Consider the following 23,095-nt stretch of genomic DNA (forward strand, 5'->3'; position numbering starts at 1 on the left):
ATATATATATATATATATATATATATATATATATATATATATATATATATATATATATATATATATCTGTGTGTGTGTGTGTGTGTGTGTGTGTGTGTGTGTGTCGTCATACTTCAGAGGAAGCGACGGACTACTCCGCCTCACGAGATAAAAGTCACGATACTTGTTGTACCTGTCAAGAAAAAGGACATTGGGCTCCAGAATGCCCACATCGTCGAAGCAAAGGAAAGACGTGAGAAAGAGAAAGAGACAGAGGTTTAAAAAAAATACCTGTTATCATTGTCAAGAGAAAGAACATTGGTCTTTTGAGTATCCTAAGACAAAAGCGAACAAGCAAAAGAACCAAGAGGAGGAAGAGGAAAATATCTTCCGAAAATGAATAAGAACCCATTCTCATCAAGAAAAGACGACAAGAAGAAAGTGAAAACAAGCAAAAGCACCTGCCGATGAAGATATTCAAGACATTCAGACACAGAGTAAAAGCAAAAGATTTGCCTGCGAATTAACATTACCAATGGAGAAATTCAAAAGGAGAGACAAACAATAAAAGAACAAAAACGCCCTTTGTGATATGCTGTGAACTTTACATTGTGATTTCAGCACGACTATATAATCAATGTGAAGTCAAGGCGCTCTCCTCTGATTGTAAGCGGCTCTGGGAAGTGCCTAAATTTTGTAACGTCAATTTGGATGGCTAAAGCTGTCAATCCGTTTGGATCCGATTTTAGACTTTAAATACTAGTGCCTTGTCTTCATCCACGATTAAGAAGCATAGAAGAGCATCACAGAGCCCAAGTCGTATATCATGGTATCTTGCACAGAGGCATCCACACTCATATCGGGGATGATGTTCAACCCACACTATCTGATGACGGACACAACTATTTGGAAGAGAAGGATATGTGTGGAGAGGCAAGGTTGCTTGAAGAGACCTGTACGGCCCAGTTGTGAGACTAAGTTTGAGGAAGAGAAGATCGGTGAGATGCCGATTATGTTAAGTTGATTTAGTTCACCGCCCCACCCCAAATTACCCTTTTCAGGGCCATTCCCAACATCGAAAATATAATATTTCACTCTTGCCAAACTTTGTGTCTTTGTAATGTATATGTGTTAGTTTATTTGTCTATGCTTTAAAATTCAAAAAGCTTAAAACCCTTACCTATAACCATTTGACTCGAAAAAATTCTTGCCCATTAACTTCTTATGCCCCATAAACTCTTTTGCCCCATAAACTCTTCCGCACCATAAACCTTTCTGTCCCATAAAAGTTTCTGCCCCATAAAATGTCTGCTTTATAAGCATGTCTGCCATATAGACCCATTCCCATGTTAACCCTATGGAGACATTGAACATAGGATTTCCCGTATTGCCTCATAGAAGCGCTTTTTGTCTGAATCGGCGCATATTTCTACTAATGATCTTCGTTCGTGACATAAATTAATTAAAATGTGATAGTAGCAACAATTACTTTAAGCATAGCTAGATCACAACGCTGTTCTCCGCTGCTTTCAAGGAAGTATTGGCAAAGGAAAAAGAAATAAAAATAATTCAAGCTGCAGCAGCATATACGGTCTGCACAGGGGCCGAAGTTGGCGGGGGTGGGGGTGGGGGAGGATGAAAGGGACGAGAGTTCAAAGTGATGCCAATATGATCAAGGATAGAGGCGAGATCCCACATTCGGACTTGGGTGGTGTAATATTTGGTGACCTGTTTATTTTGGTACTGGAGGCTTATATATATATATATATATATATATATATATATATATATATATATATATATATATATATATATATATATATATATATATATATATATATATATATATATATATATGTATATATACAGAGAGAGAGAGAGAGAGAGAGAGAGAGAGAGAGAGAGAGAGAGATTAAGCAACATAAATAATACACCTACATTTCTATTCTGTATAACATTACCTAGATAGGTAGGCAGTGATTACATGAAGGCACCCAGAAGCATTATTTTTACCTTGCGATACAGGTACCCGGTGAGTTATGAATGGTCGTGCCATTTGGTATGATGCTGCTAAATAGTACGCGCTTGACTGCAAATGCCAAAAAAATATCTTTGGATTCAGTACAGGATATGAAATATGTAATCGACAATAAACCTTTCTAAATGTTGATTGGCATCCTGTTGAATACACAAAGAAAAGCACACTAAAACATAACTATTTCATGCATATTGAAAGTAGAAAATATAATACGACGAGATGAGATGGTTCTAATTCTAACTCACTCTATTCACCTCAAAATAGTTTTTCCAAAAACAAGTTTCTGCGAATTGTCTTAATGATCTGAAACAGAAGATAAAACGAAAGAAGAAACAGAAACAACGAGATTGGGTGGCTCTAATTATAAACATAACGCGAAATGGAATGTGCAACATATGCGTAGAATTATAGCGGTGATTATTTTGTATATAATTCCCCGTCTGGACTTAAAGGTTTGTAAAAACTAATTTGTATTAATTAGTAGGGATCAACCTGAAGACTAGATTTTGTCCGGATCAGATCCTCCAGCATTTATTCTGTCTCGTGAAGTTTGTTATCCAGCCAACAGTCAGGTCTGATAAATTTACATAAAACAAAAAAAAAAAAAAAAAAAAAAAGGAGCGGAAAAAGAACTTGAGACTATTGATCTCTGTTCTGTTCATGTTTTGGCCTATTCGCAGGAAAGTTTCTTTATGTCTTCTTGACCAAATATCAACGAACTGTTTTTACTTTACTCTTGTGGTACACTACCAGAACTATTCTGCACAATACATTTACGAAAAACAGATTACTAGTTATTGTTTGCGCAATTGCGAGAAAATGTGAAAGCGAAAATGTAAGTATAATAAGAGCAGGATATACTATAACAAATATTCATCTTTGACTAGTATGGTTCCCTGCTTAGTATGCTCCCTGCGTTGCACTCCGCTATACTAAGTATAACGGAGTGCAAAGGCAGGGAGCATACTAAGCAGGGAACCAGACTAATCTATGACTTGGATAGGCATTCATGTATTAAAGTAATTATTTTAGTATGTTTCCACTTTGTGAAAATTACTTCGACATTTATTTTAACTGTCTAGCAATCTGTTAATAAATATATCTTGCATTCATGGTGTTAAAATAAATTTCAGACAAAACACAAAACAGATGGACAATTAAGTGCCGACATATTAGTTATCAGGAATGTGTAATGAACTGACTGACGCTCTAAAGATAACTGTCCAGGACTGTGAAATGTGTTATTGTTCCGAAGTATTTATTAATCTTATGTTGGGTGCAATCAAGACTTGAACGACTTTTACGCCCCCTGAACTATTTGATGTATGCGTGATAACAGGATTCAGGAACCACACGCGTGAACAGAAAAGGATATTTAAATGTGAACGAGTTTCTTTACCTAAAACTTTGCTACACAAAATAAACATGTCCGACGAAATATCAGAATCAGTTCTTAAATTGAGTCCGACTAAAATTCAGATTATTATGACGCTAAATCTTTCAATTTATTTATTTATTTATATTTTTCTATTTTAAGCAAGAAAATATTAACTGACGTTATAACTAAGAAAATTTCACCTCAATCACAAATTGACATAATGTTTTTCTAGTTGTATGACTATCTAAATCGTTCTGTGGTAGCTCGGATGCCGTATAAGACTTACAAAATCGTGTTCATTCGACTCCAAATCAGTTGTCGATAGTCCCTATTACATGCTTAAGCTTGATTATTGTGAAAATGGAGATTTTTTTTACCCCTAGTTGTACCTTTAATATTCACTAGTTGGCAAGCACGGGATTATTTGTGTTGCAGAGTATTCCCTAGGAGGCAGGCGTGGCTATCTTTTGTGTTATAGAACATTCCCTTGGTGGCAGGCGGGGCTATCAATTGTTTTATAGAACATTCCCTACATGGCAGGAGCGGATGTTATTTGTGCTATTGAAAATCAAAGGTTGAACTGTTGGACTCCGAATCAGTTTATCCTTTCAGAATTTCAGCTGGCACAAAATGAGTAAAAGAAGAAACGTTCAAGAGACAAATTACCCAACCACCGATTGGGAAAACTCATATAAGCCTGTTAATAATAATAATAATAATAATATCATGGGCTTTAATGTATATCCGAAAAGTGTATGCTTTAAATAAATCCCATCTTGTCTTGATTGAATATATTTAAATTAAATATATATATATAGTATGTACGCTATATCAATGATATACCTCGAGATGTATAAATTTTTCATTAAAAGGAAACGAGGCTTGCATACAAATACATATATATGCCCTTTGAACGCAGTTAAGATTTACCACAGGCAGCTCTGTGTTGACCGAGTGAATGAACTCCTCACATGCCTTGGTGTGTCCTTTACAATATGTAGTTCTATGCCTTTCGTGGCTATTCACAATCACATTTCCATACTGATAAATTCGTTTTCTTTTATTTTAGTTTCTATTTCTCTTCACATTGATTAAATCAATATAATACACACTTTTTGATTTAAACATGAAAGATGATTTTAATGTTGAAAGTAGAGGACTACAAACACATGGTTATCTACACTATTCACATGATTGCTTAACCATTCAGGTACCGGCGTATGGAAATTAAAGCGGAATAGAAACTGAGCGAAATGACGAAACAACAAGAAGTAATTGAAATATTTTAATATATTTACAGCTGATCTAAGTCATTATCATGCTTTAGTAACAGTACCACCAACCATAAATTTCTCTCTCTCTCTCTCTCTCTCTCTCTCTCTCTCTCTCTCTCTCATCCTTTGGTCTATATTTGATATATAGAGCTAATTAAATTGTAGAGGTCTCTAATTCAGCTAGGGACCTATATAAAGATTGAACTGAATATGTAAAAGCGGCGGCCCATTAGACGATAGATATGTCTCTTGCTGATGTCAGAGATGTACTATCCATTACTAATAGTGGTGGAAGATATGTAGTGTGCCAAGGTAAGAACTATATATATATCCGGTTCCAAGTTCACAAAGGTCGATAATGTCTGCTGCTAATGTCAGAATGGTATTATGCCAATAGACCAACATGTTGTTTTCAGCATTTTCCCGCCTGTAATGTTTGAAGAAAGAACACGAACAACCTGTCGGTCTAGTATATCCCGTGCTAAGCGCTGCGAGGCATATATATCTCCTATGCTAATGTTACAACAGTAGATATATTCAGCGCTAAGGCCAAGGACGAATATATAGCCAGGGGTCTCACAAAACACCCCATCAGACTACTTTAAGTCTTTAAATTTCAACAACAACAAAAACGAGCAAACAAAGAAAAACTGCGAATATCTAGCGATTTGTGACGAGTTATAGAAAAGTAGTCAATTCAAGGTTGCAAGGGAAATAACTTCCGTTATGACGAAGAGCGTTCGGTTACAGTTATGTGACAAAAACGTATCAGCTCTTATCAAAACCTATTAATACCACAACACTAGGAGAAGGCCAGTAAGTGTAATAATCATCGGTCGTTAAATAAGTTAAACAAAATGACCAGGTAAATGTATATAAAATTATTAGCATATTTAATAAACAATTTAAGTATTTATTTGTTTATATGTGTTTAAGTTCACTTATTACTTAGCATTTACACGAACTGTAATTGTATTTATTTGTCCATAATTTCTTTTGTTATAAAGTTACGGATTTAAAAAAGAAATACAACGTCTTAGTTGGTTACATAAGCATGTTTGAATATCCGCTGAGTGATGAAATTTCCAGGCTAATGGCTGATAATCATTTGGTTCTTTCGTGGACTGTTACTATGTCTCCTGCTGGCTGGTTAGTACTTTCGTGGACTGTAACTATGTCTCCTGCTGGCTGGTTAGTACTTGCGTGGACTGTAACTATGTCTCCTGCTGGCTGGTTAGTACTTGCGTGGACTGTAACTATGTCTCCTGCTGGCTGGTTAGTACTTTCGTGGACTGTAACTATGTCTCCTGATGGCTGGTTAGTACTTGCGTGGACTGTAACTATGTCTCCTGCTGGCTGGTTAGTACTTGCGTGGACTGTAACTATGTCTCCTGCTGGCTGGTTAGTACTTTCGTGGACTGTAACTATGTCTCCTGATGGCTGGTTAGTACTTGCGTGGACTGTAACTATGTCTCCTGCTGGCTGGTTAGTACTTGCGTGGACTGTAACTATGTCTCCTGCTGGCTGGTTAGTACTTTCGTGGACTGTAACTATGTCTCCTGATGGCTGGTTAGTACTTTCGTGGACTGTTACTATGTCTCCTGCTGGCTGGTTAGTACTTTCGTGGACTGTAACTATGTCTCCTGCTGGCTGGTTAGTACTTTCGTGGACTGTAACTATGTCTCCTGCTGGCTGGTTAGTACTTTCGTGGACTGTAACTATGTCTCCTGCTGGCTGGTTAGTACTTTCGTGGACTGTAACTATGTCTCCTGCTGGCTGGTTAGTAACGGGCTTTATTGGCTCCAGAAAGCTCTTGTAAGTTCTGTAAGTAGCAGCATAAAAATCGGATGTTTGGTTGTACCGTTTTGGACAACTCTTTGATTTTTTTATACCATACAGCTCTTCCAGTAATAACAATTTACGCTTTTATGAAAACATTTCAAAACTTGTTTGTTAAAAGACAGCGATTCAGAATAAATAGAAAACAACTTGGATGTAAACTTCCATCCGATAACTCATAAAACATATACAATTTGCATAATAATTTAACATAATCCAGTTCTTGAGAAAATAATTCCATGCTGCATAATTCTTTTGAATCCTTTAATCACCAATGAAAGTATCGCTGTGTCGGAAAATGTCCTTTACTGTTGCTCGCTCTACACTTAAAATCAAGACTCAAGTTAAGCTGATAAAACGATACTAAATGCTACTCATAACACCTGAATGTTAACCACTTATTTTCCAGAGTAGTAGGGGACGCAAACATCTGTTTATGGCGGACTCTATGGTCTTAAACTAAGTAACAGAAAAGAGCTAAAACAAACAAGTTTTGTAAAATTCAACAAATTATTTATTTCCCTTGAATACAAAGTGAAAATGTGAAAAGATCTTCAGTATTGTGCATTAAATCATAAAATAGCCCTAAAAGTTCTGTTACACGTCAAATTATACAAGTTACAACTGAATTCCAGTGGTGTTCCAATTAAATTTGAATAGTGAGTGTGTTGATGTGCCTATAGTTTCGAATGTGTTAAAGTGCCAATGACCTGGACTGCGCAGATGTGTTAACAGTCTAGTCTTTTGATTATGTCCAATAATAATATTGAGCACTTTGAAATTCTAGTGAATAATAATTTGAATAAATTAATCAACACAAATCAAAAATTGAACACAACAATAAGAATAGTTATGCTTTAGACGTTACGGCAATAACCCGAATGAACATTTTTACCTGTATTGATAATGATCTGAAAATTTAATCCACACTCATAGAGAAATATTAGCTAAATAGTATGTTGCTTACAAAATAAATGTCACTGATCAAGTAGACCGTTAACTTGATTTTGGACAAAGTCATGTACGAAATACAGATATACATATCATACAGTCATTAAGAAAAGCCAACAAATAACACACACACACACACACACACACACACACACACACACACACATATATATATATATATATATATATATATATATATATATATATATATATATATATATATATATATATATATATATATATATATATATATATATATATATATATATATAGCTTTAAAATGTATATGCTAATATATGTTGTAGTTTTAAATTGGCGAAGTTCTAATACATTTTGACAAATTCTAAAGCATAAGGTAACAAAATAATCCAGTTGTTTTTTATGTCAGAGTATTATATTAATTTTCTTTTGTCAAATTTAAATACCAGTCTAAAGTGTAAGTTCATTAAATAAGAGGCGATAAATCCATCTGACGTTAAGTGGACATTATTATTGTTTTTTGTAATTTCTGAACCACCACAATTTAAAAGAGTATTATGCTGCTTTTATAAATGACTGCCGCCCCACCCTTCCTCAATTCCCAAAGTCAGAGTCAAGTATAATATGGATATTATGGTCGAAACGTTTTGGTAGCAGCAGGCTTCTACATTACTATTCATTTCATTATTGTATTAATTCGTTAGGACTTTCACAACCTAAAAGCCTGCTAATTAAAGTATTAGTAAAAAGCTGAATTTGGTCTTAAACACGTGAATATTAGAGCCTGCAAATGAATATTTATCCATGATCCAATATTAATGCTTCATTAATGGAGAAAATACAGATCTTACGTACTTAATATGCATAATATGTATAACTGATGTGGCATCATTAGATAAACGTTCTGTATCATTCTCTTGGGACCAATTCGTTACGTAAGATAGAACTAAGTTCAATGCCATTAAGCACACTACAGCCAGCACATGTTTACACTCATTCACCTTTCCATACGCAAAACCAAATCCTTTATAATTGCACAAGGGGAATAACTCTTGTGATCTTACTGTGAAATATACTAATAATGTACATACGCATTACTTTACATCTCCCTTCTTAAAATAGATTTTCTACATCGAAGTTGCTTACACATAAAATAAACATACAAGTTCTTGGTCATATTTTGAATACGTTTATTCTTTTAAAGGTCCTAAACTTGCTATAAATAAATCTGACTAGAATTTTCACCAGTTATGCCTTTAGACACAATAGTGAGAAAAATCAACGTAGCCTTTAAAACAGGAACAGTCATTTTGACTAGGTATCGAAAGCAAATAATTAACTAAAATTAATTACTGAAAGTTATGTGTGTTCTAAATCGATTCAATCTGCTCTAGTTCAAGTCTCCATTACTAAACTAGTAATTAACAAGCATTCACTTTACAATATGAAGTCTTTCAAATACAGTTTTCTTTACGTATCTCCCTCCTGATGTCTGACATATGTCTGGAGATTCACCATTATCATCTAACTGTTGTTGTCCGCTAAGATTTGGTTCGGGTGCCTGGCTTCCAGTCTTGTTCTGAGATGTAATCTTTGTACAACTATTAAAGTTTTCAGATTCTGGTGGTACGTGAATTTCTGTTTCTGGTTCGAGATTCATCAGGTGATGTATGTACGTCTTGACTATCAGGTCTATGACATGTCCATTTGTAGCAAATATATGCTTTCTATTTTTGCGATATACACGACCATCATCTGTATGAATCTTTAACAAACAAAAGAAGCAAGAGGAGAAAGATGAAAGGTCTTCCAGAAATGAAGAAGAACCCATTCTCGTCAAGAAAGGCAAGAAAAGATGACAAGAAGAAAGTGAAGACCATGATGAACCCGTGCCGGTGAAGAAATTCATTAAATTCAGCCAAAAAGTAATGCCCATTATGATCTGCTGTGAAATTTTCATTTTGATTTCAAAATAGAGAATATACCGAAAGAAAAAGTAAGTGTATTTTTGTCGTTACTTTTATAGATTATTAATAAACATACACGCACTCACACACGGACGCCTTTCAAATATTATCGGGACAGGGATTTATATTTTTCTTGATTTAGCAATGTTTGAGTGGTATCTCTTTACTACAGATTCAGGTGGCTCTGAAAAGGACCGTTCGAAGTATTTTATTTTAACAAACTCATGGACTTGATACAATGAGCTTATTCCCTTGCCACGGCCAAGTCCTACTTCTTCTCCTGCAACTGTGGATGATTTGATAATTGTTACTGCAGATGACCTATCAGTGGCAGTGAGTGTAGAGGTAGAGACAGCTGGGTTGGAATGTTTGGCACGGGGTTGTCTCTTTCTCTTGGGTTGAATTAAAGAATTCCGATACGTTTGTCACAGATAGCTTAATTCTGCCAAAATGTATAGTAGTACAATCAACGTTTGACTTTCACCGTCATTCTTCTCCTCTTCGTACTTTCTCTTTTCTTTTTCTCGTTTTCTACTTTCCTCCTCTTACAGTTGTTGTTGAATGACAAAAGACGCAGGCGCGACTATATAACGCATGTGACGTCAGGGGCGCTCTTTTCTGATTGAAATCGACTCTGGGATGTGCCTAAATTTGTAACATCCATTTGGATTGGTAAAGCTGTGAAACCGTTTCAATCCGATTGTTTTACTATAAATACTAGTGCATCGACTCATGGTTTAGTGGTTAATCGCATAAATTAAGAAGTACACAAACATGTACAAATAACGAGTCGCCCATGCCATAGCGCGATTTGCGACTATAATCCAGAGAATGAATCACGGTTTTACGTGATCTTAAACTGGATTAAGAGGCCGAGAATGTTGAGCATCATAGAGTCCAAGCCGTATATCATGTCACCAGGCTTCGAGGCATCCACACTCATATCGATGATGCTGTTCAACCCACATGGGCTATCATCCAGCTGACGGACACGGTTATTTGGAAGAGAAGGATTTATGTGGATACGCAAGGTTGCCTGAAGAGAGTTTTGCTGTACGGCCCAGTTGTGAGACTAAGTTTGAGGAAGAGAAGATCGGTGAGATGCCGATTATGTTGACTTGATTTGGTTAACAAAATCCCCAAACGAATCTTTTCAGGGCCATTCCCATACCTCAAAAACATATTATCTCATTCTAGCCAAAACTTCTGTCTTTGAAATATATACGTGTTAGTTTATTTGTCTAAAATGGTACAAACAGCTGCCTCGCTTGGCGTTCAGCATTAAGAGGTTAGTGTTAGGACTGGTCGGCCTGGTGTCAGGATAATGTGAGTGGGTAGGACATCATGCTACATTCCTGTGGCATGATGCCCCAGTTCTAGGCATCACTATAAACTGCCACATTGCAGACATCGTAGGCATATGACTGAAAAATTGTTAAACTAGTTAAAAATCCAAATCACATCACATCACACATGTATGAAATAAGTAATCGACAATAAACCTTTGTAACTATTGAATGACATCCATTTGAGTACGCAAAGAGAAGCATAATAAAACGTAACTATTTCATGCATATTGAAAGTAGAAAATATAATACGATGATATGCGATGTTTCCAATTCTTATGTGGCAATACTCACTCGATTCAGCACAATATATTTTTCAAAAAAGAGTTTCTACGAATTGTCTGAACAATCTGAAACAGAACACAAACGAAAGAAGAAATGGAAACAACGTGATGAGCTGGCTCTAATTTAGATGTCGCAATATCCAATCGATTCAGCACAAATTTGTTTTCCCAAAATCACGTTTGGTACGAATTGACTGACTAATCAGAAAGAAAGGATAAAATGAAAGTAGAAATAGACATACCGAAATGAAATGGATCTAATTATTATGTTGCAAGGCCGGATGAATTCTGCACGACACATTGTACCAAACACACGTTTCTACAAACTGACTACCTTATCGAGATCGTGAAAGTTAGAAACAATAGGACGAGGCAATCATAACTTAGGTTAGTATTTACATTTATAAGTAATTGTAAGTAATCTTTGAAATTATCCTACGGAAGAGATATCATTGGCTCATCGCTTTCATTTTCGAGATTCATTTTAGGACAACATTTTGCAAAGTAATATGGCCTTTAGTATGGAATGCCAGAGCTGTCTTAAGATGAGAATATTTATTATATGCTGTGCTTTTGTACTTGTATGATGTGCAAACTTCATTATATGCTGTGCTTTTGTACTTATATGATGTGCAAACTTCATTATATGCTGGCTTTTGTACTTGTATGATGTGCAAACTTCATTATATGCTGTGCATTTGTACTTATATGATGTGCAAACTTCATTATATGCTGTGCTTTTGTACTTATATGATGTGCAAACTTCATTATATGCTGCGCTTTTGTACTTATATGATGTGCAAACTTCATTATATGCTATGCATTTGTACTTATATGATGTGCAAACTTTATTATATGCTGTGCTTTTGTACTTATATGATGTGCAAACTTCATTATATGCTGTGCTTTTGTACTTATATGATGTGTGCAAACTTCATTATATGTTGTGCTTTCTTCCTTATATGATGTGCAAACTTCTTTATATGAAACTTTATCATAATGAGATGTCCGATAGCTGCCGCCAGAATACAACATCAAAGTAACATGAATCTGTCATCAACTTGTTATTAGCAAGTGTGAATTTCATTCATGTCAAAATTAATTGCTTTTAGACTCCCAGCTAACTGTCCAGATAGACTGCCCCTATTTCAGTTCCCTGTGTTTGAACGCTAGCTTTAAATATGGGATTTCTATATTGTATTGTGCATAATAGATTGTAGGTGATACTTTGTACCAAAATAAGATTAGCTGACTGTTATTGTGATGCGTTTGATTGACAGGCACTCCAAACACATTGTCTGAATAGTGTTGTGATTTTTTTTACAAGAATACTTAGCTTTATCTTGAAATATAATCAAGAATTCCAAGAGAAAGAAATGATAAGAATTCTATATTATTTGTATTCAGTATTTTGTAATATCACATATTCAGTGTATCACATACCTACACATACTAATGTGAGCCTCAGTTTGATATATATATATATATATATATATATATATATATATATATATATATATATATATATATATATTGCTGATCTGCAATCAAACTGGTAAAGGAATACTACTTATGCATATTTTCAAACTTTAATTGAGAGCAATGATTTTTTTGTCTTCAAAAGATTTATTATATGTGCATAAGTTATTAAAGAAAAGATGAACTTTTGGGATGGCATGTTGTCTGTCCATTAGTATAGTTCTTATCACCACTTATCGTAATCTAATTTGGAGGATTATCATGACACTTTATGCACACATGTTCATTCTATGGTCTACTCGGTTGTAAACGAAAATGGTGTTACGCATTTAATATGGCTACCACAGCAGGCATCTTGAAATCTTGTTATTACTGCTAGTTAATGGAATTGAATGAATGATAAAAATAAATTAAAGTCGCCTATGCATCGGATGCATTTGCGACTGGTTAAGTCTCGAATGTCGAGATTCTGAACTGTATGAATGGTACCACTACAGTTCCGTGTTTATGTTTGAGTGTCACACTTCTTAATTTGTCTGTCTGGACGAGGCAAAAGTGGAAATAAATTTGGGATAGACCCTCAAAACCAAACAAACAATTTCCAATCTGCCAACTAATAAGAGTGTTTTATTAAATTCAATTAGCATTTCCAATAATAGTAAGCACCAAATATTCCCAGCTAAAAGAATTAAGTTATTGTGAATTCAGCCCTCAATTACATTTATTCAATCTTGGTTGCATATTACAAATTAAATTGCTACAAGAGTATTAAACTACCAGTCAAATTTAAGTTAATATATCGAACCTTGCAAGTTGCAAATCCAGCCAAAGAATTCAACCTCCAATCAGATGCAGCCTTACATAGTTAGTATGTTTGAGTTAGCTCAAGGTTTCACTGGATGGTTTCGTATTTTGACCCCCCCCCCCCATATTTGTAAGGTAGAAAGCATGAACCTAATTATCACAAGCCTAGCATTTATTAATTCATACATAAGCTAAATCTATAATGTGATTTAGATTTACTTTGAACTAGGCTTGAAAGCAGGTTGGCATGTTGGTGACTGCCTGTCACAGATGAGCACTGGAGATCAAATGCGTAACTTGGGCTACAAATGAGCTGCCGACTTGGCTTACGCATTTATGTTACCTCCCCATCCAATTAACGAATTTGATATTTATTTTCCTATTGATGATATGTAAATAAAACAAATTGTCAAAATTGATTTTGAAGAGAGCATTGTTTTTTAACTTATTGCTATTGAACTGTTATTGAACTTAAACTTAACTGATACTATAAACAGAAAAAAATTTACTGTGGTATAAAGCAATGTAATTTCTACAATTATATATATATATATATATATATATATATATATATATATATATATATATATATATATATATATATATATATATATATATATATATATATAACTGAGGCTCATCTTAAGACAGCTGTGGCGTTCCATACTTTCGCTGTAAGTAGGACATCATATATGGTAGCAGCACAACACACGAGGGAAGAAAAGAGGAAAAAGGGATGAAAATGTTGACAATTTCTTTATTAGTCAAACAACGTTGGAGAATAATGATAATCATCAATAATCTTTTAATATTTATGCTTTACGTAACCAAAAGAATAACATTTGAAATAATTAACTTAACTTAGAGTTTTAACAGTAATATACATCATATATCAGTCATGTTGCATTGTTAACCGCGATTCCTTAAATGGGGCTGAAATTAAATACCGAGAGGAACGGGGGTGGGAGGGATGAAATATGCAGTGAAAAGAGTGGGGATAAATATGGCGTCAAGGGGAATTAGCATTGGTCTTTCAAAACATGACATTACCCTTTCACGCTATAAATGTTGTCAGTCAATGGGAAAGTTAATGTTAAAAAAGTCCATAGGTTTAACATGATGGAACCCTCTAGGGACAAATGATAAATGTAATATTGAAACTACACCTACTACATAACACACAGTTAGGCCTGACCAACACCCATATTTACTATCCAACACACCGGTAAGAATTACCAAGAACCAGTTATATATTGACTACACACTGTAAGATGTAAAAGAATGAGTATAACTTAGAATTTAAAACCCTTACATGCAAAACTAACTCATATGATTAAAATTGTTAAAGGTATATTGAAAATATTTTAAAAAGCACAAACAAACCGTTGCACAACTTTTAAACAAAACTACCGTCCCATACCACCTAATCCCTGTTATACCTTCACACATGGGGTAAAAAAAAGACAAAAGAGTGATTGCCAGCATATGGGCAAGCGTACTTATAAATTATCATACATATACGCAATCATACTTATACGCAATCATGCTTATACGCAATCATACATATACGTTATCATACTTATATGCATTCATACTTATAAGCAACCATGCTTATACGCAATCATACATATACGTTATCATACTTATACGCATTCATACTTATAAGCAACTATACTTATACGCAATCATACTTATACGCAATCATACATGGAGTGAAAGAACATAAATGACTAGCACCTTTGACACACATGAACAAAAGTAACCTTCGACAGACATTCAACAGGGTGGAACAAGACACAAACTTAAGGATCGGCATTAGCTTAATCTTGCAATATAAACACAAAATATTTCCGTTGTAAATTCTGCATGGGGATTCGTATTTAGTTTAGTTAATTTTTTCGTTTTTGCCGACCCAATTTAATTCTCTCCATAAAACGTTTGGCTTGCTAACCTTATGGCAGAAAGTGTGTTTCATTGTCAGTGCAATTTGAAGCAGATTTTGTTTCATCTCTTTGTTACAGAATTTACGTTTGGGCGTCCTAGATTTAATACATTTAGCTGACCTTATCTACTTTTATTTCATTTTGTTACACATTGTTATAGTACGATGAGTGACGAGTTATTGGGACGAGAGGCAAATTGACAACATTTTGCAAAACCAGATAAAAATTTGTTGTAAAGCTAAGGTTTACTGTAAATTCTGATATTTTCTGTTTCATTGAAAAGTTATACATACGTACATGGTATATTGTGCGTAAATGCTTGTTAGGACTTGAATTACTATGTCCTTAAAAGTAGCATGAAAAACGATTAAAAGGTAGGACAGCAAAAGCCAGATTCTTCACTAAAGCATGTGCTAATGCAACGGTGCATGTCAGTTTACAACACAGTCATTGAAAAATAATTTTCACCTGGAGTGGAATTGAGTCTATTCCAAGTTGGTGCATGATCTTTGCGTGTAATATTTTGGTTTTTTCTTGCTTGGTTTTTGGTGGGGTTTTTCCGGGTTTTGGGTGTTTTTTGTGAAAATGTAAACTTACGATGCAGTGGTCTAGAAAGACTGTTTATTAACCCTAGAAGCCATTTTTCACTGATACGATCACTAATCGAAATCGTTTATTGATGTTCGTATATTTTGTTTGGGGTGGGGGTGGAGGTGGACACGAACATACTAATTATAGATTTTAAGGTAAAGGGTCTGTCCAGGGACTGTTATTATAGCTGCACGTAGCCATATTTCACAGTTATGAATCATGTTCTAAAGTTACAGAATAGTGTTTGCATGTCATTATTAGGACTTAAGACCGAAAATAAGATGCTGAATGTAGGAAAGGTCTAAAGGAATTGACACTAATTGACTGATACACACACTGCCCTCAGTACCCTTCGAGAATACGTACTGCCTTCTAAGATCCTTCCTTTCTGTCTGTCTATATCCGCATCACCAATACACATTCTTATATCTTCATTGTGTTCTATTCCTTCCAATTATCTTTCTCATTGTTTAGTGTAGGATACACTAACGGAGGTTTCTTTTTTAATACATTTATTTACAGCAAAAGAAATGCCCTTTGTTACAAAAGTGCCTCTTCCTTCAATGTAAGTACACCTTTGCATAAAAGTGTCTCTCTTCCCATTTCCTCTGTAATAAATTCTTTGCAGGGACACTGTATATGAAAACCTAATTTGGGTTAATATCTATGAATCGTGGTCAGTGGGTGGAGAGGAAGGGCATTGACTTTAGGGTCTAAACTTTTACTGTTTTAATCAAGGAAATGTTTAATAAGCTGAGTATATATGTATTTCCTATAAAAGCATAACGAAGCTACAACTGTTACTATTTATTTGCCTACGGACACATAAGACGACTTAAAACTAACTGATATCTTTATTTAGTTTTATTATTTTCGTTGTTAGATACATATCGTATAAACCGCGATCGTAAGTGAAAATTTGTGTTATGTTTAGCTGATATTTTTGACAATTCCTTATACCATCTCCATATCGCAACTGTCTAAGGACCCCCTCCACCCTCTCTCTCTCTCTCTCTCTCTCTCTCTCTCTCTCAGTTAGTCGCAAATATACTTTAGGCATCACTGTTAGCTCACATACTGACTCATTTTCACCATTATCGATCGAAATATTGCAGTTTTTGAAAATATTTATGATAACCAATTCATTAAATGTGGTGCTAACAGCTTACGTGCATCGTTCAAAGTGGTCCATTTGGGCAGCTACCAAGAGGGTAAACGGTTTTATCAGCATAATACCTTAAAGTGTGTTATGAAATGAAATCTGTCTGTTGCAAAGATGGAAATACATAATAAAAAGATATGCACTAGAAATAACATGGAATCTAAGGATATGAAATTGCAGCAAAAGCAGTAATATTAAACAAATTCAGTAAGGAATATTGACCATTTTAACGATGCAACTCAGATTTTACATTCATGACTCATAATATGTACAAAGAATAACGCAAAATTGAATGTACATATTCTAAAAGAAATTATATACATAGAATTATAGCGGTGATTACCCTCCATATACTTCTCCGTCTGGATTTAAAGGGTTGTCACACTTCTTTGTATTAATTATCCGGTAGTAGGGATCGACCTGAAGACTAGATTTTGTCCGGAACAGATCCTTCAGCATTTATTCTGTCTCGTGAAGTTTGTTCTCAAGCCAGCAGCCATGTCTGATAAGTTTACATAGAAGAAAAAAAACGAGCGGAAAAAGAACTTGAGACTATTGATCTGTGTTCTGTTCATGTTATGGTCTATTCGCAAGAAAGTTGTGTTATATTTTCTTGACCAAATATCAACGAACTGTTTGTAATTTACCCTTGTGGTACACTGCCGAAACTATCATACACAGCTCATTTCCGCAAGGGAGATTTCTGCTTATTGTTTTGTGTCATTGCGAGAGATTGTAAAGTGAAAGTGAAAGTCCAATAAAAACAGGATATAACATAACAATGAGTCATATATGACTTGAGTAGTCATTCATATATTAAAGCAATTATTTTAGTATGTTTCCACTTGGTGATAGTTACTACGACATTAATTTTAATTGCCTGCCAATCTGTAACATGATATATCTTATCTTAAAATAAACAGTCAGACAAAAGGCAAATCAGCAGGACATTTAACTGCTGGCATGTTAATGACCAGGAATGTGTAATGAGCTGACTGACTCTGTAAAAATAACTTAGCAACAATTGTGAACAGAAAAGGTTATTTAAATGTGAAAGACTTACTTTTCCTTAAAAGTTTGCTGCATAATATAAATATGTCCGACGAAATATCAGATTCAATTTTGAAGTTGAGTCCGACTAAAAACAGATTACCCTGGTGCTAAATCGCTGAATTTATTTTCATTTATTTATTTATATAGTTCTTTTGCTTTTTTAAGCATGGATACTATTAACTGACGATATAAATAAGAAAATTGTACCTTAATCATCAGTTGGCAGAAGGTTTTCCTTGTTACATAGATATTGAAACAGTTCTGTGCTAGTTCCAATGTCCCAGCCACGTTTATCTCCCTCAACTTAAACATAAAACCCCTCTATTTTTATATCTGCTTAATAGGTGATAATATGTAAGTATTATAGTATATTTGTGCATGTGATAATTCATATTGCTTTTTCCCTTCCACGCCATGAGTGAGAATAAATAAGTATTTTTGTGTGTATGTGTAAATATTCATATCCGTTTCCTCCCTTACATTTCATATCCTGGGCTTGAGGGGTGGAATGAGGATTTCTTTGAATATTGTTTATAAGGGGCTGGAAGGGGAGTTATATAGGTATAAAGGTAGTAGAAGAAATATCAATTTTGCATATTAGGACTTCACTTCTATTTCATAATCTTTTTTTTTTTTAACATTATACCCTTACTGTGAGTCAGTATAGCTAATGGTTAGCGAGGTGTGTGCTGGTCAATACTACTATCTTCTGTCTTGTGTGTGATAGTATATTAGCATTTATTAAATGCAAGCCTGTGAATATCACAGTTTTCAGAGGCGATAATATGTTTGTGTATTTGTGAGCACTTCTATCTTTTCTCTCTCTCCGCCAGCTTCATCTATGATGTTGTATAAGTATGTTTGTGAGTAACATGCATGTTTTACTTCCGCCTATTTGCAGGGCTGAAAGTATATTTGAGTATGTGTAAGAGCTCAAACTCTTTGCATTGTTAGTGGGTTATGTTCGGTAGATGTGTGGGTGCTGGTCAGTCAAACGGCGTGATTGTTCATATGTGCTGGCATTGGTGAGACAAAAAGCGCGATGATCAAGACGTATGTCTGTGAACATTTCCCTGCTTCTCAGGCTTATGTTGTTTGTCCTTTGAGTTCGAAGGTGACAACAACATCACTAACTGGTTTGATTTATGTGAGTACGTGAGTGACTCAACAGGCCAATTTGGGTTCTAGAAAGTCTGTGGAACACTAGATAGGAGATTCCACTTGTGGTTGCTTGTCCAGTAGGGGACTGCGTGATGCAGTTATCAACTTCTTCACTTCATCTGCAATTCTCATCAGCTCATCGTCTGTAGCTCCAGTGTGGCTGATACTACCGCAGATCGAACGATCCTTTGCCAGATCTTCCTAAGACTCAGAGTAGTGTTGAAGTGCTTCATCGATGACTTAACGGGGTCATTGAATCGTTTCTTCTGATCTACCTGAGTTCATTTATCCTATTCCGCTCGCATCAGAAGATCTTCTTTCGTAGTAGCTTCACTGACATTGTGGTGACGTAGCCTACTCATCGCCACTGTGATTTCACCAGCAAAGTGTGGATGCTTTGTCCTGCCATTTTATCACCATCAGTGGCCCCAAGCATCCCGTGATAGAATGTTCAGCGTTTCAGTATAATTTCTCTGCACCAAACAGTTTTTGTATGCATGTGGTGGGTGGGCGACGCAGTGGCTTGTACACTCTCAGTTTTTTTTTTGCAGAATAATGCCTCTGCGACAATCCTACACCCTCCCCACATCTTAGCATCGCCAACCGAATTCCGCGCTTATCCTAGCATTGGATTCATAATCTATGTGAACTGCATGTGATACTGTACTGCCGATGTATGTTGATTTGTCTACTGCCTGGAGGGTTGATCTCTCACTGTCATAGTAGGGTGCACACAAGGCCTCCAGATGCGATTTGGCGCATCACCACTGTAAGCTTATATTAATTTTTAAGCCAAAATTCTTATATCATGAAGTGAAATGGCATATAATCTGCGGCCCATGATCTCTTCAGTTTTGAGGATACCAACAATTAGGTATCTGATGTCAATCGCAGTGTCGTACTCATGGAGACCATCCGTCCGTACGGCAGAAAACATGATACTGATGAAGATGGGGGCCAGTAGCCAGCCAGTAGCAGCATTACAGAACTTGAGGGTGTCTGGTGGGAAAAGGGATAACGTCATGATTTAAGTGTGAGTGTATTTACATTGAGGGAAAGTTGCTCAGAATCACCTTCTTGTTCAGGCCTTTTTTGAATCCAGTGGCATCAAAATATCATGACATCTAGAGAGAGTAATAATGCAGTGGATGGCCATCAGGTCCTAGTGCATCTGAACTGAAACCCTACGCTGTCCACACAGCTCTTACGATCTGCATTCAAAACGGATGAAGGTGGTGTAGTTGGGTCGCGCATTCCCGCTCGACCGTCTGATTCATCAGGAAACTACTTTGCAGAAGAAACTGGAATTAGCTGTCCACTCTGGGTCAACAGTCACATGTCACATACGGTTATTTACGGTACCAGGCATATCCTGCATTGACTATGGGATAGTATGTGCGTATGCTAAAGCATTAAACTCTTTCATTCTTTAGTAGGTCTAAGTATTTATCGGTACATGAATGAATGCTGGTCAATCAGACTGGCGTTTTGGTTCGTATATATGTAACACAGTATGTTAGTATGTATATGAATATTCCTGCCCTTTTCAGGACTGATAGTATGTTTGTATATAGTGTACGCAGTCCCCTGATTTCGTCTGTTAGTAATGCTAGGTGTTGGCAAGTAGATGTGTGTATGCTGGTCAGTCAGACAGCGTGATGGTTATTAGGTGTATGTTTCACATTATATTTCCATTGTCCCTTGATAGTATGTATATGAATAGATGTAAAACATCGTACTCTTATTGTTGATTAGTATGTGTAGGTGGTGGTCAGTAGATGAATGATGATCAGTCCATGAGTGTTGGTCACATTTCAAGATGGCGGTCTAATGTATCCTATATTGCCACATAGTATGTATGTATGTATGTATGTATGTATGTATGTATGTATGTATGTATGCATGTACGTACGTATGTATGTGCTTATGTATGTATGTACCTATGTATCTATATATGTGTGTTGCATGGTGAGGCGACGAAAGGGTATTGGTTGAGAAGTGGAGGTCGGTATTGGGTCTGAGTTTTGACTATCTATACCGTCTGAGTCCTCGACATTACAATATATTGATATCAAATGATATAATGTTGCATTGTTAGACTGAGTATATTACAGCGGTCTTCTTTCAGACTTTCTAAAAAAAATAAGATCCGCTCTCGTTTTTGTCTCGTGTCATATATATGTCCCTTAAGACCTTTTTCCAACCCAATAATTTTGTAAATGTTGTACCATTTATAACAAAAATTGCAATCAATATTTTAGGCTCACGTGATCATTCCAGTGTCTCTCTAAAAACATCATGGACACATTCTAAATGCACGTTAGATAGTGCTGTCGTGTTCTTACAACAATACTAGCTTACATTATTTTGTGAATTCTTGGTACCCTTTTAAAAGCAGAGCAAAAGTGAAAACATCACCTATAGTTACAAATCTTGTTAACTGGAGATCGAAGCCTGTCTCATTAATGTTTTCTACAGATTTATTTGCAAATTGGTTTTATGTTTCCCCTGCTGAAAAAAAAATTGTCATTATATCATCTGCTTGAAGAAAGCTGCCCCGAAAATGAAAAACCTATTAATAGTTCGATCTTGAACAACGTGGAAATATTTTAATGATTTTATGTACATTTGCATTTTGTATTAGAATGTGATTATTTTGCGGAATTTAAGCCTGCAAAATATTACCAGAGTAGAAATTACAGGCAACCAAATTAATACTTTCTAAATTTCATTTGTGTAGCAGTGGTCAAAAAAGATATTTTATTTCATCTTTTTCTTCTTTTCTTACGTTGACTTGTTACAATCTTTTCTCGATTTTATATTTGTGTTCATATTTTCATTTAGTGATGTCCACGTCGTTACTGATGTTAATGTCCAGTACAAAACAAAAAATTGACGAGAGTTAGGGACACATATAAGAAGATTCCAGGATTACGAAGGTTTGGTTCTTTGACGCGAAATAGGTAAGTTTCATTTACTCATTTCTTTTTACAATTTCCGCATATGTAATGATCAAAGTGGATAGCATGAATCATCGACGTTATAAGTATAAGCATAAATTAATTCAGTCGTTTAAAAATAAGCCATGGTTTTACTACAGACGTTACTTCAAGATATAATTCAACCTCTTGTTGCTAAATATGATATAATTCAACCTCTTGCTGCTAAAAATGATATATACACCACTCGATCATCGAATACAACAAAACTTCCTTTGTGCTGAACAATACTGCACGTTTCATTGAGGTCGCACCTCCTCTACTGCTATAATTAAATCATTATTATATCAATAATGACACCTGGTGCTGAATCTTATATAGCTAGATAATGAAGCAATCAAAAATGTCTTTCTGTTCGTGATTCTACTAAACGAAATCTTCAAGAACGTCAAGAATCTCAGGTAGAATTAGCAGAAAATTCTCAGCAATTATTCAAACCTGTTACTGAAACATCTAAGCCCCATCTTTCTCAACTTGAAAAAATAGCTCAAAAAACTGAAGAAACATCAACACCTTTACAAGATCTTCCTGGTCGAATGCCTCAGCTAGCAAACCTATTACTAAAGAGACAAAAACTGATAAAGATATAGTCGAAGCTTTACGTAATACATTTACTGAAAATGAAACTGATCCCATACACGCAAAAATGTAATGCTGAACTGTCTTGAATGTAATCGTTGTCGAGGTGCTAGTTTACAAAAGTGAATGCGGTGGTAATTGTGTGTCTTCGGGAATTACAGGTAATCCACGTTGAGGAGCAGTTGAATCTAGTCTGTAGATAGCAGGTCTATCAGTAGATCTTACCACGCTAGAAATTGTATGTGTTGTAATGCTCCAGATAGGATCAGTCTCTCTTTTTTACCGACTT

General features: G+C 35.4%; 1 protein-coding gene and 1 long non-coding RNA gene across 2 annotated transcripts in view; one reads left to right on the forward strand and one right to left on the reverse strand.

Annotated features, from left to right (window-relative positions):
* Positions 1-4,793: 4,793 nt before the first annotated feature.
* On the reverse strand, positions 4,794-22,077 carry LOC149797172 (uncharacterized). Its single transcript, XM_089961858.1, has 2 exons — positions 17,358-22,077; positions 4,794-6,491 (listed from the first exon to the last, which is right to left on the reverse strand). The coding sequence occupies exons 1-2, from the start codon at positions 17,471-17,473 to the stop codon at positions 5,774-5,776; spliced, it is 834 nt and encodes a 277-aa protein (XP_089817984.1). The 5' UTR covers positions 17,474-22,077; the 3' UTR covers positions 4,794-5,773.
* The window catches only part of LOC149797173 (uncharacterized), a 57,541-nt gene continuing 45,610 nt past the window's right edge, over positions 11,165-23,095 (forward strand). The window contains exons 1-3 of the long non-coding RNA XR_016421778.1: positions 11,165-11,422; positions 16,375-16,417; positions 22,073-22,191. This is a non-coding gene — a long non-coding RNA (uncharacterized LOC149797173). The remainder of the gene's footprint in view (positions 11,423-16,374; positions 16,418-22,072; positions 22,192-23,095) is intronic.

Source organism: Sinohyriopsis cumingii, chromosome 6 (assembly GCF_028554795.1).
Source record: "Sinohyriopsis cumingii isolate HCF-2022 chromosome 6, ASM2855479v2, whole genome shotgun sequence".
Classification (NCBI taxonomy): domain Eukaryota; kingdom Metazoa; phylum Mollusca; class Bivalvia; order Unionida; family Unionidae; genus Sinohyriopsis; species Sinohyriopsis cumingii.

Excerpts from the sequence above, each read along its gene's own strand:
- LOC149797172 (XM_089961858.1), bottom strand. The coding sequence starts at position 17,473 with ATGCTGAAGGATCTGTTCCGGACAAAATCTAGTCTTCAGGTCGATCCC. Across the intron at positions 6,492-17,357 it reads GACGGAGAAGTATATGGAGG|AACTTACAAGAGCTTTCTGG; the intron begins GTAATCACCGCT and ends TGCTACTTACAG.